This window comes from Acanthochromis polyacanthus, chromosome 2, assembly GCF_021347895.1.
Source record: "Acanthochromis polyacanthus isolate Apoly-LR-REF ecotype Palm Island chromosome 2, KAUST_Apoly_ChrSc, whole genome shotgun sequence".
Taxonomy (NCBI): domain Eukaryota; kingdom Metazoa; phylum Chordata; class Actinopteri; family Pomacentridae; genus Acanthochromis; species Acanthochromis polyacanthus.
Window position 1 is genome coordinate 20,316,609 of NC_067114.1, and position 19,488 is coordinate 20,336,096.

The following is a 19,488-nucleotide window of genomic DNA, read 5'->3' on the forward strand; positions in this document are numbered from 1 at the left end:
CACCAATATGGCTTCCTTTCATTTGGAGTGTGATTGGTCTACTGACTTCTTTCTTTTGTCATATTTTCCATTATCACTCAGATGGGATTGTGTTACATTTTTCCAGTTTCCAAGCAAAAAACTCGGTGGAAGCCACCATGTACACAAGACCTTATACAACAGCAGCAGAGGTGCAGATGTTGTAGCTGAGAAAGTTTGGAGGTTGTCACTTCTTGGATCCCCAAAATAATAGGGGAGTCAGATTTTGTTAAGTGGCCCAACAAATTCTGACTCTAGATTTTATTTCATATCATTCAATCGGCACAGTTAACTCAATCCGCATATTTCTGTTAAAGTCCTAGTTTTGAAATAGTCTCTCTGTTCTTAATCTGCCATACTGTGATCATTTAGCCCCTTATGTATTATTCTGTTCTTATAGACTGTAATTTACTAGTTTTTAAAAAAAAAAAAAAAAAAAAACTTGTTGTGATTTGGTGTTTTAGCTCTTGTAGCAAATAATTTCCCAGGTGTGGGATTAAAGACTTTCAATTCTATTATATATTGTTAACTGGCCCAATAAAAATAACAACAATTACAAATGACTTTATACTTAAGAACTATACTTATATTAAAGACTTTATACATAAATACCAGACATATTTTGAGGCCATATCTTGCATTCTTAGGGGAGTCTGATTATAGGTGCGGCATGCATAGATTGTGTTAACTGATGACAATTTTAGTTCAGTTATTACTTTATGGTATTTCAACTTTTTTACATGCTTAATTTAGTGTCATTTGCATTATTATAATTTAGACAGACACAGTATTTGGTTATTTTAAGTTAATGTGTTCATAAAAGCTAAAGACAAAAATAGGAGCCTGTCGCTTTAAGAAAGTGCGGCGATCTGTGTGATGCTCGGTACTGTGTGGGGGAGACGGCCTGAGAGTCGAGAGGAGCTCACGGTTTTTCTGACCATGTCGTGTTGTAGCGTGCCGATGTGGAAAAAAGTTGTTCAAGAAGAAGGTGTAGGCTATGACTTTTAGTTTCATCCACTTTGTGTGGATTTATTTTAGGAGCAAATGCGAATAATAGGGTTGACATCTGTACTCGCACGCGTGCTCCCTTTTTATTTTTTCAACTCGCACCGATCTATTTTTAGGCGCATATGCGAGTGAAACGCTCGCACTGTACAGCCCTGATAATGGACAGCTTGGGAAATCTAACGGTTTGCTTCTCTGTTAAATATGTGGTTTAGGTCCTACCATAACATCTTCTCTCTTTATGTTTATCTTTGGGTTGTAGAATCAAAATAATAATTTGACCCCAAGAAAGTTCACATGAGGCTTTTTATCCCCTATTTCTATGGTCTGCAGAAATTAGTTTTCCTAAAAAAAAAAGTTATAAAACAGCTAAAAAATACATCTTTAACAACACTGTTACCAGCAAACTCAGGCAGCCCTCATATGGGAGATTAAATTAACTAAAGAAAAAAGATGTAAAGCAAGGAAATTCAAGCCCAACCTGGTTCCACAGCTACTTGAGCAAACAAGACGTCTAGACACCTGAAGCTGCGACTTAGAGTAGACCCATGACCTACTGACTGCAGTCTACAATTTCATAAACTCCACGTAACCCTGTCTTTATTGAGAATGCAAGATAATTCAATACTGCCCCAATGAAACACTATAATATTAAAGTTTGTGTGGTATCATGAAGTGAGTAACAAAATAATCAACACAAGTGTGGGAAAGCAGCTGTTGGGGAACTCTGGGACAACACCAAGAACCTTGCTCTACATTTATTCCTAAAATAGTGCTAAGATAGTTTGAAATGGGAAATACTGGTAAAGAAATTGGTTCATGTGTGAACTTAAATATTGAAGCGGTGCGTAATTCCTTGACGATGGAGGTGAGCTGGTTGCAAAGATCAGAAGCTTTAGTTCAGGTACACAAGTTCAAACCTTGAAAGGTGGGAAACTTTCTCTAAGCTCCTTGATGTCAGGATCCAAAGCCAGTCTACACTGACACCTGTGAATGTAACAAACCTGTGTTGACAAGGCTTGTCCCAGAGTCAACATTCCTATTTTTCCCCTTTCTTTTTCTGCCTTTTAAACAGTGGGGAATTATTTCTGCCTGAATTACACATAACAGAGAATGAAGACGTGCAATAAATCAAAGTTTGTTTTAGACTGCAGCTTTCTTCTTTGAAAGACAACTTAAAGAGTTATCTCCTCAATTCCCAGTCAACACTCTGACATCCAATGCAAATTAAATTAATCATCATCAAACGAGGGGACGCTGTCTGCAAAGGGGGAGTTGGAAGAGGAATGTGTTAGTAAATAGCGCCCTAAACAAACACTTCTGAGTGCTGCTTGACAGAAAAATAATGAGGAGAGAAGTAAAGTGATTAAGAATGCAGCATCCCTTATTTAACTAATCACTGGCAGAGGCAAAACAGTGTGACTTCTACGAAAACCACAGTGCCTAGAGTGCGCACAAGTAAACAGGAAACAGGAATTAAGTGACAAAAAAAACATAGAGGGCTGCTGAATGAATAGACATACATAGATTTTAAACACCAGTCAGCCACAACATTAAAACTACACACGTGGACAAAATTGTTGGTACCCCTCAGTTAAAGAAGGAAAAACCCACAATTCTCACTGAAATCACTTGAAACTCACAAAAGTAACAATAAATAAAAATTTATTGAAAATTAAATAATCAAAATCAGCCATCACTTTTGAATTGTTGATTAACATAATTATTAAAAAAAACAAACTAATGAAATAGGGCTGGACAAAAATGATGGTACCCATAACTTAATATTTTGTTGCACAACCTTTTGAGGCAATCACTGCAATTAAACGATTTCTGTATTTGTCAATGAGCGTTCTGCAGCTGTCAACAGGTATTTTGGCCCACTCCTCATGAGCAAACAGCTCCAGTTGTCTCAGGTTTGATGGGTGTCTTCTCCAAATGGCATGTTTCAGCTCCTTCCACATATGTTCAATGGGATTCAGATCTGGGCTCATAGAAGGCCACTTTAGAATAGTCCAACGCTTTTCTCTCAGCCATTCTTGGGTGTTTTTGGCTGTGTGTTTTGGATCGTTGTCCTGTTGGAAGACCCATGACCTGCGACTGAGACCAAGCTTTCTGACACTAGGCAGCACATTTCTCTCCAGAATGCCTTGATAGTCTTCAGATTTCATCGTACCTTGCACACTTTCAAGACACCCTGTGCCAGATGCAGCAAAGCAGCCCCAAAACATTACTGAGCCTCCTCCATGTTTCACCGTAGGGACAGTGTTCTTTTCTTCGTATGCTTGGTTTTTGAGTCTATGAACATAGAGTTGATGTGCCTTACCAAAAAGCTCCAGTTTGGTCTCATCTGTCCAAAGGACATTCTCCCAGAAGCTTTGTGGCTTGTCAACATGCATTTTTGCAAATTCCAGTCTGGCTTTTTTATGAGTTTTTTTCAGCAGTGGTGTCCTCCTTGGTCGTCTCCCATGAAGTCCACTTTGGCTCAAACAACGACGAATGGTGCGATCTGACACTGATGTACCTTGGCCTTGGAGTTCACCTTTAATTTCTTTGGAGGTTGCTCTGGGCTCTTTGGATACAATTCCAACGATCCGTCTCTTCAATTTGTCATCAATTTTCCTCTTGCGGCCACGTCCAGGGAGGTTGGCTACTGTCCCGTGGGTCTTGAACTTCTGAATAATATGAGCCACTGTTGTCACAGGAACTTCAAGCTGTTTAGAGATGGTCTTATAGCCTTTACCTTTAAGATGTTTGTCTATCATTTTTTTTCGGATGTCCTGGGACAATTCTCTCCTTCGCTTTCTGTTGTCCATGTTCAGTGTGGTACACACCTTTTCACCAAACAGCAGGGTGACTACTTGTCTCCCTTTAAATAGGCAGACTGACTGATTATGAGTTTGGAAACACCTGTGATGTCAATTAAATGACACACCTGAGTTAATCATGTCACTCTGGTCAAATAGTTTTCAATCTTTTATAGAGGTACCATCATTTTTGTCCAGGCCTGTTTCATTAGTTTGTTTTTTAAATAATTATGTTAATCAACAATTCAAAAGTAATGGCTGTTTTTGATTATTTAATTTTCAATAAATTTTTATTTATTGTTACTTTTGTGAGTTTCAAGTGATTTCAGTGAGAATTGTGGGTTTTTCCTTCTTTAACTGAGGGGTACCAACAATTTTGTCCACGTGTGTACCTGCCTAATGTTGTGTAAGTCCCATCTGTGCCACTAAAACAGCTCTGACCCATCAGGCCACGGACACTGGACCAGAGGAGACATCATGTGGCATCTGGCACCTCTGGGTCCAGTGGCCCCGACTTGTTCTTGATTGGATCAAGACCTGGGGAGTTTGGAGGCAGAGTGAATGCCTCAGGCTCCTTGTTGTGTCCTTTAAAGTTGTTCCAGAGTAGTTTTTGTGGTGTGGTGGGGCACATTGTTCGGCAGGGGATGGCTGCTGGTGAGTGTCGATGCAACGTAGGGGTTCTTGGTTTGCAAAAGTGTTAAGGTGGGTGGCATGTGTCACTTGTTTTATTGCTGTGGCTGACTGGTGCAGATTTACATACAGTATACAAACAGCTTGACTTGAGCCTGATATAATCACAATGCAAAGAATCCAGAACATGTCCTGTTCTCATTCAGAGGTGGACTGAGTTTGTTTCCTGTGTTCTCATATGTTTCAAGATCTAACACTATCTCTAAGTACTGTGGTTGGTACAGAGTGCTACTCTCATTACCTCCAGGTATGCACTAAACACTCCCTTGAGCCTCTTTTTCTTCTTCCACAAATGAGATTCATGAGCTTGCTTCCATAGTAATGCCACGTAAGAGACATCAACACACACTTGAACATGTTATATGTTACAGCAGAGTCCTTCTCCTTCATTCTGATGGATACTGATGAATGTCAAATGGATAGTTTGCACAAAAACAACACTGCTGTTGTGCTACCCCACTGATTTTGGACAAAGATGTTAACATCGCTTCAGCTGGAAAACAGTGTCGGACGTTATCAAATCAGTTTTTGATTTGATGAGTTCATCAGTGGAGATTTACTAGGGCTTGTGCATCAGTGTGGAAACACTGATTCAATCTGTGAGCTCGGAGGATTTTCAAAGCATTACATCAAAATTAGATTCAAGAGTTAAGAGTCAGTTAAAAGAGCCTTGAAGATTTGGCATTAATATTGTGTTTTAATATTGGACGTTAAAACATAGCTGTACATGGCTTTCCTTTTACTGCATGAAAAGTAGTTATTCCCCTCCATATCCCTCAACTGGTCCCCAGTGAGTTCATCTTAACAACCCATTAACAGCACAACACCAGAAGGGATTCATGTCTCTCCCATCCTCTGTATTATAACCATTTAGCCGTCTTAAAATGCAACAGATCTGTGATTTCCAGGCACATAGAAGGAAAATGAAAAACTATATAGGGAGAGAAGTAGTTGGAAAAAATAATTAAAGCATAAAACTGTAAATTACAAAATGTACATGTGCATTATTTTCATATTCTGTCTCGCTCTGTGGGATTTGATTTATATTCTCATAAAGCTCAATTGCCGTTTTAAAAGTCTAAAAAGCAAATTACAAGCACTGAAACTTTTATCCCAACTGTATACTGCAATGAGCCTTCAGGCTATGCAGATTTTTAAAGTGAGTGTGTTCCTGTGTGTGTTTTCAGCTGTAATTAAAAAAGAAATGGCTCACTCATTGAAGATTTAGTCACACTGATGTTACCAAGGGCAAACACTTTCACATCGAAGACTTTATGAATGTTCTGCAAAATATATATCTGAAAAAATAAGGATGGTAATTAAGAGCTACAAGAAGAAATGTTGTCATTGTAAAAGAATACTGAAAATAAAATCAGATCTGCATTTAACAATTACTTTCATTTGCAATTATTCTGACGATTTTCGTCTTGATTAACTGATATACAACAAAAACAACAAAATTAGCGAGGTCTTCGCATGTTTTGTGACGTTAAAGCCAAAATCTGTGGAACTTTAAAAAATATTTATCACTCACATAGCTTCAGAATATTTTTATTGACTGACTAATCTAGTACTTGTTTGTATCTTATTTGTATCTTTTGTTGCCATTGGAAACACAGTGCGAGCTGTACAATTTATACGGTGAACATACCAGTGAAAGGTCAAACCGTGTTTTTTTATTCTAATTGCAGTATTAATTATTACTCCACCAAGGAACGGCAGAGTTATATGACGATTGGTGTACATTTGTCTGTCTGTTAGCAGCATTACTCAAAAACGGACTAATGGATATGGATGAAATTTTCAGGGAAGGTCAGAAATGACACAAGGACCAATTGATTAGACTTTGGCAGTGATGCGGCTTACAGTCTGGAACCACAGATTTATTAAAGGTTTCTGTATGATTGCGAGAGAGCAGCACAGTGTCATTGTAACTATGACTACAAGTGAAAACTATGTCAGCTGCCTGCTGATGATCACACGATTGCAACCCTACTACAAATTGACCTTTGTGGACTTATTGGGACTTGTTCATTTTAAATTCTATAAGGAACAATTCACTAAATTATGGCACCGTTTCCGAGTCCCATCAATTCCTGCCACTCGCTACATATTTAGGTCATGCAATTCGGTATCCATACATAACGTACATTTGCACAACATATGCCTGTGCTCAGGTCAAGGTCATTTTGTTTGTGGGTACATCTATATTAAATAGTGGTGTGACTTCTGCCCCAAACTTTTTCAAGATTTTAGATGTCAGAAATCATGCAACAACTGAGCAGCCTTGGCGGAATACTGCGCTCTCTGAGTGCTTTTCTTTTTCTCTTTCTACTACGCTCTTGGAGGTGGAGTAGTCAGCATAGACACACTCAACCCGTAGACCCATCACCTCTTATTCTGCACACCACAAAGTGTTACTGCACTAACTGCAAAGGCTACACTTCTGTGTCTGCTAAAAGGTCAATTCTAAGTATTTGCACTGTGCTTTTGCCTTTTTTTAGTCCACTTCAAACACTGGGTAATCATGCAGGTAGCATCCTGATAATGTCATAAGAATTAGGAAAGATTTCAAAGGATTTTCAGGCAGTGAATGCAGGTTTGGGAAGGATTCACATGTGAACCAAATCCAAAACAGCATTTTTAACCTACATAAAATAAGAAAAACACTCCCACACTAGACAATTATGTGCAGCTCACAGGTTCAGACATCAATGTCAAAGCTCTAACAAGAATAAAAACAGAAAGAAGACGACACTTCCCAGCCCCGTCTTCAATGGTACCTGTGAGGGATTTAGAAGTGGAGTCCTCTCTTCTGTGGGGACCTGATCCAGTGGCACTTACAGAGCCCTCGTAGCTAATGCAGTCATAACAAAGCAGAGCTGTTCAAGGATAAAAAAGAAAAAAATATAAAGACAAAAAGGGCGATGAAAAATAGAGTAAAGGGTTGCTGATTTACTTTTCTTAAATCAGTTAAAAGGCTTGGCATCTTTTTCTTATTTTGGGTGCATAGTGATAGTCCAAAGCCATAGTCTTTCCAGGAACAGCCCTGTTTGATGTTATGGCTGTGTTAGCCATGCTGAAGCTCTTAAACCACAATGAATACCTGCACCTACATGCACCTGCACAACCAATCATGCCCCCCTGAGCAGCTTAGGTATCAACTTAGTTTAAACAGGCAGGAGGTGGATCAAAACAGCAAAGAGTAGCCTGGACACCTGCGAAATGAACATAGCGGGTGCATTAAGAGAGAAGGAGAAAAAAGGAATTGTAGACAGAGAGTTTAAAGCAGCAGCAGCAGAACCCTTATAACCTGACAGAAGCCATAATCAAATTTGTTAGAGCTGCAAAAACAGACACCTGGGTTAGTAAAGCAAAAGAGAAACAGGTTCAGATTTAATTGTGTTAAAAGCTTGACATTTACATCAGGCAACCTTTTATGAAACACAGTCATTGCTCTACTGGATTGGAATATTCAGTGACTGAGCATTTGACAAAAACTAACAGTGTGCAATAGGTAGTGTTGAAGAACTACGCATCTGTAAATTTTAAGGAAAATGAAGCAATGTTGCTTTCAGAGTAAAAGTGTGCATTGTTTTTTTTTTTTTAAATCCATATATTTTCTGCAGCTTGGTACATATATTATGTTGCTGTGTATTTTACATCACCTTGACCAGTTATAATGAAGTTCAGTGTAATGTATTTCTGTTGTGGCTGTTATACCTGCAAAGGCTTTGGAAATCCTCTCCTTCTTCCACTCCCATGGCTGGTCATACTCTTCGGGGGGTCGTTCATCATCCTGGGGCAGGCGACTTTCTCTGGGGCAGCGCAAGCGTTCAGGGTCTGAGTCTCCACCGTTCTCAGCTGGCTCATACGGTGTGTCGTACAGGGGCAGCTGCCTCACAGGTCCCTCCTTAGGGCCTCGGCCACCAGACCGGATCTCTAAAAATGAGAAGAAAGAACAATCGTTATCACTAGGTTTCTGAAATAAAACTTTATAGATGGAACCTATAAGGTTATGACTGTAGGTGCACTAAAAAACCCAAAGGCAACACATTTCATCAGGCCCGGCTTGCACATTTTTTGTATAGCATACAGTGAGATGAATGTGGGCACAAATAACTTCATCTATCGGGCTGAAGAGTTCAGTTTTATTTGTTCTGTGTAAAAATGAGAGAATCCAGCAAATCTCAGTTTTTATGGAGATAATGAACAGTTCTGAAGCATCACTGGACTTGATGGATGGAATTGCGTGAGAAAAAGTTAATAAACGGAAGAAAATGTTGGTAATATCTTGAGGTGAGGCAAGCAATCCAAAAGTTGTGCAGTCTTGTACAATGTTAATAAAAGAATGAACTTGGTTTAGCACGTCAAATTTGTTTCTCACACTGTAAGAAAATGCATCTCAGTCATATTGTAGCTTACACAAATGCAAAACACCAGAAGTCAGTCAGGCATTTCAAGAATTACTGATGACATAAAATAGCTGCAGAGGGTACATATGCTGTGACATCACGTACAGAGGACTGTCAAGTGCAGAAATGTATGTTCGTTAGTCTTGCCTACTCTTATTTAAAACGTAAATCACCCACCAACACTGGAAGCAGAATTGTGCACAGTGACGAATGAATCGAAAAGCAGGACCCTCTTACCACTACTATGTGGTGAATGATGGTGACAGTTTGCTGTTGCTGTGATGGCAGAAAGGGGAAATGAGAGAGTTGAAATAAGAGGAGTAGGGAGAGAAGAGGCTGAGCACCTGTGAAAGTGCACAGTGTAGCCTCTCTGAATATGGCAAAATCCCACAGCAGTTTTGAACAGTATTGCCCTAGGCAGCACATGCCTCCACTGTCAGAACAGAGATGAAGAGAAAGTACCAATTTCCTTTTTTTCTACAACATTTAATGTCTCTTTGAAACCAGCAGCATGTAGATACTTGTCACATTATGATTTTTTTTTAACATTTATTTTGGTAAAGGACCAAATAAAGCCCTAAATTCTCAAATTATTCCCGTCTCACAAAGGCAAACATGCCTTAGATTAGAGTCTGAACACTAGAGTGACAAACAGTGTTTCTTTAAGTTCATGACCATTGGGCGCAGGTACATTATCAGTGTAATATTATAACATAGATTTCATGGCAACCTTTGCAATAGCTGTCAACATACCTTCCTCAGATCAAATGTGTTGGCTAGATAGACAGACACAGACGTCCAGCAAACAGACCTGGCCAAACAGACCTAATACACTAAAAAAAATGGCCAGTCAATTTCCTCAAAAGATCGTAAAATTAAACTTCAGATGGAGGTAAAAGCTCTAGCTGAAAAACTAGATTTATGCATTCTGCTCACTAGTCCAAAGTGCAGTCTCTTCGATACTACTATTTTGAAAGATGTGCTACTCATCCAAAGATGTAGTATGAGCAAAGAAATCATTGCACAAAAAAATCGACCAGTCTCTCAATGATTTTATCTGTCATGGTGGTTGGGCAAAAACAACTGCAGGCATGGCGAAACAGTGCAGAAAGTACCCGCATGTTTTGATCTTCAGCATAGCGTCTCTCAGCACTTGCATCAGTAAACCATTTCTGAAACATTTCCACAACTCTGGCTTATCTGTTAGGAATTTTGAAGTGTCCAAACTTTTCAATGTACACGTATAAAATCATCAATAAGATAGACAGCGCCTTGAAGGTTCCCTTGCCGCTGCCTGAGATATTTACACTTATGCTACAGCCACACTTATCTCAAACACTTCAAAGATAGTGTAAAAGGTAAATTTGTGAGAAATAAATCAGCACAGCTTTTCAAAAAAACACATTTTATTACTTGGAAGTATTGCCTGAATACGACTTTCTCCATATAAAGGTTACCTGTAAGGATCATACAACTGAATCCAGTATATATGCCGATGTTGCTGCTGCTGTTGTTTTCCCACTCATGTTGTAAATCTAAACAAAACCAAGATACATGCACGTCCTCTCGCTCTCCGTGTGAGAAGGTGAAAAAGACCTGACTGCTAATGAAGCATCATGCCCTTGAGAACCCTCTTCCGCTCTCTCTTTCACTGCCTCCTCCTCCCCTCTCCAATCTTTCCTTACTCACATGAAGTTGTTAGCAGCCTGCACCCTTCCTCCTGGGCCACATGAAGCTGTTAGCGGCCAGCACTGCTATACAGCAATGCAATGTGAAGAGAATGAATTATTATGCCACACTACTGCATAATTGCCTCTTAGCCCAGGGGAGCTCTTGCGGAAAAATGAGCAATGCGTTGAGCCTAATGGAGCTACCCGCCGCTGGTGGTAGTGGAGGGGTGGAGTGAGGTGAGGCTGCCAGGTCTCGTATCTCAACGTAATCCCGCATTAGGCAAACTTGCACTCTTTGATCTTAGCAGTTAAAAGGCTTGGTATTATGAGATCCTGGCATGATTAGGTCCTACCTCCCCTGCAGAAGAACAAATAGCTCTAGAAGAGGGTAAAAGAAGCAAGCAAAGGCTGCTAAACGGGGCAAAATGAAAAGGGGAAAAAAGAGGATATTGCTGGTGAGATGGGCAGCAAATCTTAAGGGAAGAGCCCTTTAATTGGATGCGCGTTGCTTTCGATAAACTGCTGCAGTGAATTGAGACTCCCTGCCAACTCTCAAGAATCAAGCCTCATGTGTAGACACAGGATCCTTGTTGATCTCCTTCCCTTCGTCAAGCTGTCTTCTATTATTTCATTCGTCCTTCCAACTTCCCTTCCTTGCTTCCTTGTTTCCTTCCCTCTTTCATTTCTTTCTGTCAGCTCCTGTTGAGGCCTGCTTGGTAAACTGGGTGGGGACACATGTGTCTAGGCAAATTATAGTGATTGGCAAGATGGTGGGGTTGCATGTTGCCACACAGCTGCAGTCTATCTTCCATGTTTGACCTCTACCCTTTGTTGAGGGTCAGAGGTCAACCACCACACCCTCCCTTGATGTAACTTCCCCTCCTCGGATGTCAGAGTTCCTGTTCAGATGCTGCATGTTGTCTTTGCTTTGTATAACACCTACAGCCTACAAAAGCTTGCAAAATCTGATTTATTTCCCTATTTTCAGTCATGTATAGGTTTTATAAGATGTTCCGTGCAGCTGAAAAGAATGCAAAAAAGTTCTGACTGTGACAAGTATTTTAAGAAACAATTAAACTTATTACATAGTGTGCTGCCCTCAGCAGGGTTTCAGCAACCATGTAGTAGCAGCACTCTCACTGACCACAACCATCCGTTTAATGCCTCTAAAAAAATGTGTGTGTGTGTGTGTGGGGGGGGGGGGGGGGGGGGGCAGCAGAACACACTGCTGAGACTTCAACAGCTGCATTTGAGCTACAAACCAGCTTTTCCCTGAGAAGGAAATACATGGATACTGCATGACATAACACAGGCTTCCCCAAGTGAGCCAAAAATCAGAAACCTTAAGAAGACGTTTTCAAACAAGTGACAGATCCAGGCAGTGTTATCATCCTCGGTGGTTCATGAACTGAAGAGGTTAATTCTACAGGAGAGACACAGAACATATTCCTTACAATAAATCCATGGAGGCTCCTGTTCTACTTACTACAGGAGGAGCCCTCTAGGCATATTATCATGGCAGTGCATGGGCAGGCAGAGCGCTCTGGATTAAATCAAAAAACATTAACTGCAACCAACCTGGCAGTTGCATCCTGCTGCACATAAAGGACTGACCTAGCCATGTAGTTCTCATCCTCCAGACTACTCCTGTCTAATTTGTCCACTATTCCATTATTGCAAACCGAAAAAGCAGCAAACAACTGCATAACTGTGCTTTCATTGCAAGACTAAAGCAGCTAATACGCAAAGGAAAAACACATTTATCTGCCTCTCTGGTTGAATGCAACCCACCCACTCCTACTGAGCCGAAGAGAATTTGTTGCTGCAAAACACTTGCAGGGACACAAGGAATATCTAGATTTGATTGAGGGTATCTCTTGTGCACTAGTGAAGCATTAAATGCAACTGACTTTGCACCAGTAGAAGACAATGGACAGAAAATACCCAGGCTTAAGATTTTGCTCTGCCTGCTCCAGCAGCTAAATCAGTTTGGGGAAAAAAAGTAATCATTTCAACTGGCTCACTTTTAATTAGGTGAATTTTTGAAAGGTACATATCTATGGAGTTTGATAAAATATCAAAAGACGAAATACGTATCTGAATACGCACCATATTATAGGAACAAAGCACATGAATTGCATTGCAAATGCTTTCTGATTCACATTAATTACTAAAGTAATATCATGAACGCTAATTATAAAATGTATTTTAATAAACAGCCACCTGCGTCACTGATCCAGCCAAGCTTGCACTATGAGACAGACACACATTTAAGGAGGGTATTAAGTTGATTAACAACGCTGCTGCAACAAGGCTATGTGACTTTTCTGTAGCTTTGACTTCATTCTGTTTGATGGCCCTGATCTGTGAAGAGCAAACAGGGTTGATCTAGTGGCACTAGCCGGAGATTTGCGGTACATCAGGGGCCACCCACAGGTATTGTGTGTCAGTCAGAGAGCTGGCTGACAAGTGAAGGTGTTTGCTCCTTGACCCGTGGCGGCCCACTGTTGAGTGTCATTCCGCGTAGTGAGTAGAGCCATGAGGAGGCTCTCGCTGCTGACTGTTCCCCACAGACCTCTGGAAGAATAGTGACGATAAGCGAAGACAAAGCAATCCTGTCAGCTTTGAGCTCGCTTCTTGCCTCAATTTTGATTTCATTTTTATGCCTCATTACAATCTGAAGGAACAAAAGGAGCAAAGACAAAAGGAATGAATGAACGTGCGAGTTTTTTGAGTGCCTTTTACAGGATGCATAACTTCATAATTTCTTACTTGATATGATATTTAGAAACAATTTGTAAAGTGTCAGCCATCGGTAAGCTTTGAATGCTTCCAGCAATGCTCCTGCTTTTCTATGAACATGGCAGATTTGTCCATCTGCAAGGAGGGTGTATATCTGTGTGCTGCAGCGTCTCCATCAGCCTCCTGCAGACGGAACAAAAAACAACAATGCCGTTTGTTCTCTGTCTCTGTCTTCCGCCTGGCTCACATTGTGCCAGGCGTGTGATGGGTACACGCTGAGGTCTCCGACTGTCACATAAACACCGATCAGCCACAACAATAAAACCACTGAGAAGAAATGTGATTAACATTGAATATCTTGTTACAATGCATTGTTCTGCTGGGAAACCTTGGGTCCTGATGTGGATGTCACTTTGACATGTACCATCCAAGCATTGTCACAACCCTCTATGGCAACAGCACTTCATGATGGCAGCAGCCTCCCCCAGCAGGACAGGGTGCTCTGCTGCACAGCAAAAACTGTTTAGGAACAGCTCAAGGAACGTGACAAAGAGCCCAAGGTCTTCCTCCACTCTCCCAACTCCCCAGATCCCAAATTCAGCTGAGCATCGGTGGGATGTGATGGAACAACAACGATCTACGGAGGCCCACTCTACAATCCAAAGGACTGCCAGCGTGTCATTATCAATCACCACAGAACACCTCCAGTCGTCCATGCCTCGATGGATCAGGACTGTTGTCATGGTTTTCATAATGGGCCCTACACAATATTAGACTTTTAAGTTGGTGCATAGATTTGTGGGGAGCCTGGAAGCCAAGTCTCAGACCTATGCTACTCATGCTTAGTCTAGAGGGGAGAATATTTTGGATCTGTCTGCATTATTTTGGTTTGTGTTTTCTTAAAAAAAATGGCTTTTTGGTTCTGCTGGAGGCTGTATTTCCCGACACAAATGACACGTAGTGAGAAACAGAGCTGTTCTCCTTTGTTAACTAATGAAGAAATTAACTAAATGGTATACAAAAAAAAAAGCCACGTAAATGTATTTATTTGTTCGTGGACAGGATATAGAAACAGAATATCAAATTTAAAAAGAAAACAATTCTGAACTGTTGAGCCAGATACATTTATAATATCCTAGAGAAGACATGTCTGTGTTGGTGTGTGCACTCGTGTTTGTGCAAATTTGTTGTTTCCCCAGATGGCTTTTGGGAATAGAAGTTGAAGAGTGTCTTCCACAACACACTGACATTTATATGGATTCATTCCCATACTGGAGCAGAGAGTAAGCCTAAAGAGACAACATACAAAGCAGAAAACAAGACGGAGGCGGGTGACAACGGAAGTAAGCCAGACAAAGTAACAGAGACAGAGAGAGAGAGGGAGAGAGGGGAGCATCAGACTGAGGCAGTAGGGATGTACACACAAAAAAAGAAAAAGACAAAGAGCGACAGAGTGAATGGAGAAAGGGAGGGGAAAAATTGAAAATTAGAGGCAGGCAGGTGATGCAACTTTGTCACAGAGGGAGAAATAAACAAAGACACTGCGACAGGAAGTCAAGGAGAGTGATGGGAAAAGAAAGTGGGATGCACAAACAGAGGGGGAGAGTGGCAAGAATAATAAATATGCACAGCAGTGAAGAGCTCTCCATACCCAGCAGCTAATGAACACACTTCACTTGAAGGCTCAATACTGATGAAAACAACTATTATGAGGTTCAGTAACAAACCACTGCTTCTAAGTGAAGTAAGCTTGCATTAAATCAGTAAAAGCTTCACAAGACATTTTCATTTGGCAACCCTTTATCGTAGCTTCCTGACCATTGTTGTTCATGGTCAGCTTCACAGCAGGAGATGAGCTATACTACATTTTTGTACACATCAGCCTGTACCTGATAGCTCCAAATGTCACAGAAATCCATCAGATAGCTGCTGAGATACTGCAGTTAAAAACAAGAATACCAGCCTGCTGGTCACTTTGTCTGAAAGCCATGAATGTCTGTGCACAATCTGGCTAATCCATCAACAAAGATGCAGTGGTATTTTATTGGATAAATAAAAACTCTGACCTACTGGGGGCACCAGATGAAAAGCCATGAGGTCACCAAAGTCATGGGAAGATTATTTTTAGCAACTTTCAGTGCAATCCATCTCATAATCATCAGAAAAAGAAAAGTCAGGGGATCATCAAACTCAGTGGAATTCATCTTGTCTGTACTTCATTTATATTTCAGTGTTGGGCTGCTCCAGACTGACAGAGATTGCGATCCCTATTGTCAGACAATACACAGGCTGAATTGAACCTTTTAAAAACATTATGAAGTCAAGTACTCAACACAGACAAACTTAGGACTGGATTGAGTTTCCTGTTGTCATTAAAAGGAACACTAATTGACAAAGTCTGGCAGTAATGAGTAATCAACTGGATTTGCAGTGTGCCATGGGATGATGTAACATTGTAGAGGAACTCCCTCTGCTTCACCATGTAAATGGCTCATCTACGTAAATGCCTGTGCACTGTAGGGCTACTGCATGCACGGCGGCATTGATCCTTTGTGGAGCGCAACTGCAATTACAGCTCGTTAGGACTGAGGTGAAAGCTCATTAATAGAAGATGAATGAGGACAGCGGCTTGGAAAGGTGCCCGTCTACCTACATGAATCACAGAATAGCCCTCACAGCTAAGTCACGCAGCTCCGCAATGAACAAACAAAACATGAGCGGTAGATCAGCATCCTGACGTGGTGACAGCGAGCACAGATACAATTAGTCATTTGCCGTTGTCGTCAACTGCACTGCAGTAATAGAAATTCCATTTGGACGACAGTCAAATACACAGATGCTGGAATCTTTTCTCAACACACAGCGAGGAGGACTTAATGTGAAGCAGTGACAGGCTGCTTGGCTGTTGCTGTTGGATGCAGAGTGTCCCACAGCCTTGTGGGAGCAGAGCGATTTTTCTGCAGGCTGCAATTCTGAGCTGTGCTCGCTCTGTAGCTATTGTTCCCGAACTGAGATAAGACTGGCGGCGGATTAGAGGAGAGTGCACCCAGAGTTCAGGCTGTGTGTAGCTGCTGAGAGTAGAAGACAGCACGGCAATGGGATTGGTTCTGGGAAGCAAAATGGGAAGAGGGGAAGAGATAAACAAAGGACAGTAGAAAGGAAAGGGACAGAAAGGGAAGGAAAGGACAGTTGTGTCAGTGGGCGCCTCTTGTCACAATGCCTAATCGGCTTGGGTGGTCGGCCGCAAAGGAGGGGGACAGGGGAGTCTGATGACACGTGGATGTGGCTATGATGAATAGCCACTTCATGCCTCCACCCCACTGGGGGTCAATAGCCTATTAATGGTGATAGGCCTCCAGCAACAGTCAGCAAAGACCCACTCGCACCCCCATCACCTTGCTGCCTCAACCTTCAACCAGCTCACACACCCCCAGGGGACGTCAAGACTGCTCATTGTACTCTTCTTTGTTGGAAAGAGAATAGAATAGAGAGGGAGATGACATGGGGAAGAAAAATCCTATTTATGGCACAAGGGGAGCCCTGCACAAAAAGCTTTGCTAGAGTACAGACACGGGTCAGAAAGAGGTCAAATTTTTATATGAATTCCCTGCAATCACAGATATTTAAATTTTACCTTTTGGAATGCCTGATGCAAAACGATAGACTGCTTTATTACATGAATGGATACTGTTGGGAGCCCATAGTGGGAATTTAGCTTGTGATCTTTCAGTACAATACAAGCAGAACTCCATCTTGTTGCTTGGATATCCAACCGTTTCTCCCCAAAAGCAATCTGCAAAGCTCAAACAGAGCCAACACACACCTGTACACCTAAATAATGTAGGGAGTGGAAAGAGTAAGGGAGTGAGTAGAATCTCATATTTTTAAGTCTTTCCCTTTTTTTCTACCTTTTCCTTATTGTGTGATAATCCGATAATCTCTCCCTGCAGCACAACAATGTAGACAGAAGCCGCAGCCGAGAAATCCGAAGAAAATTAAGTTCTATCACCTCCGCACTGAGCGGAGCTGACAGTCACCGTACTCTCCTTAGGCTGTCTCTCATTAGCGGGGATGGATGCATACTGAAACGCTGACATATTTTACTCGTAAACTGGGTTGCAAACAGGGGACAGCAGCAAATCATTTCTTGTGGCAACATAACAGAACCTGAACTGTGTATGACCTCGGTGTTACTATATGCATGCAAGTCTAAACTACAAACACACCCCATGAGCACTTAAAAAAAAAGTATAATGCAAGTAATACTATTCCTGAACTTCAAAGTCAAGGCTCATTATGAGGCATATCAAGCGTAAAATGAGGATGAAACTGCAGCAAAACAGAAAAAAGCAGTGTAATTAGTTCAATAGAGAAGCATAAATATTCATTATGTCAAAAAAAAAAAGTTGGCTCTTCGGGCTAAAAGGGAGGGAGATAGGAAGACGCCAGAATGCTTTGTATTGATTTGTTCCCTTTATTCGAGATGGCTACTTCTGCTGGAACAGCACTGTGACCTGTTTACCAATCTTTCCAGTCCAGAGGGCGTGCATGTCCTCGGGGAAACGCGCATTAAAAAAGGCTCTGCAATGCAAATAGTTACACAGCAGTGACCACGGTCTCTCTCGACGTGTGTGTTGCTTTGACCTTCAGATGAGTGCTGCCTCCTGGTAGGTGCTTGCTGCATGATTATACACACAGAGAGTAAATACAGTAAGGGTGGATTACCACTGTAAGCTGCTAACAGTGTTTACATGACTGTGTGTGATCTGATCCCTGTCACCTTACTTCTGAGCAAATGAAACACAGCATGACCGCCAAACAGATTAAACAACGGGAAACACTGACAGTCTTTCATAGAGACAAAGAGGAGCTCAGGAAAATGTAGAGAAGTGTTGTTATAGTATGTCCAGATTTCCAAATATGTTACAGATTTCTATGAGTAGCCGTTGCACATCTGAGTAAAAATGCCAGCCATCATTTGATAAAAGTTTTGTCTACTTTGGTGAAACAGGCTATTAAACTACAACGCAACATATGTCCATGGCTCAGAAATTGACTGAATTACTACAGACTACATCCTCTTCATGGAAATATAAATGAAATTATTGAAGAGTATTTTGCCAAAAAGACAACAAATTATTTAGAAAGTTAACTCATCATCTGAATACAGCACAAGTTTACAGCTTCATCACCAAGACATTTCTCTGGAGTCGATTTAGTGTTTGCCATAACAACACGCGGCTCAATGCAGAGTTGTCCTTAACTTGTGCATGTATAAAAAGCAGTGGAAAAAAGCGCCAAACAAATGGCTCCAACTCAGAATTGTGGGAACTGATAATCTTCATTTATTTTTCATGTTTTATGTTACGTAATGTCGTAGCACACATGCATGGCTCAGTGTGTGACATCTAATGCATCCAGTCCAACCCGCTGATATTAGGCACTTGCAATTAGCCACAGACTAATTAAAACCCACTGAACAAGTGTCTGGCTACAGCTTGAGGCTGTGTTGTTGTTTACTCCAGCTTAGCTTTAATTCACACATGTGCACTTGGCAAAAAACAAGACACAACATGAAAGCCTTCTAAAAAACAATGAATATAGTACATTTCATCTCTTTGCTGCTTTGTCCAAACAACAGTCTCTGTCTTAGTGTATTCATACTGTACACAGTAAGTTGCACAAGACTAAAAGCTGACCGTACGAGTGTGTGTGTGTGTGTTAGTGTGTCCATTGCGTGTGCTAGTGTGTCGACTGTTTGCCCTCTTCAGCTTCCATTACGTCAAACAACAGACAGCCTGGAGAGAAACTTCTGATAAAGTCGAGTCAGACCTCTCGGCTCTGTCCGACCCGATTCCCTCTGACAGGGCAGATGGACCAGCGCAGGGAAGACACTGCCTGCAAAACTACGCATTCACCAACAAAACTAAGTTAGAGAACAACATGGCTGTTCATCTCTTGTTGGCTGTGTAACCAAACCACATTAATCTGATATAACACAGGACACTGGACATGGGATGCACTGCAGAGTCCTCATATGCTTTCATATTACCTCTGTTCATTTTCATTTATGTTTCACCCACATGCTTACCAGTTGGCACAAATATGCTAACCAAGCTCCACGCAGGTGCAGCGGAGTGC

General features: G+C 41.3%; 1 protein-coding gene across 4 annotated transcripts in view; it reads right to left on the reverse strand.

Annotated features, from left to right (window-relative positions):
- Positions 1–19,488, reverse strand: part of zgc:158464 (uncharacterized protein LOC791139 homolog) — a 103,449-nt gene that overhangs the window by 24,809 nt on the left and 59,152 nt on the right. For all 4 annotated transcript variants that reach the window (XM_051944180.1, XM_051944175.1, XM_051944171.1 and 1 more), the window contains exon 3: positions 8,244–8,462. In XM_051944180.1, coding sequence (XP_051800140.1) covers positions 8,244–8,462 — 219 coding nt within the window. The remainder of the gene's footprint in view (positions 1–8,243; positions 8,463–19,488) is intronic.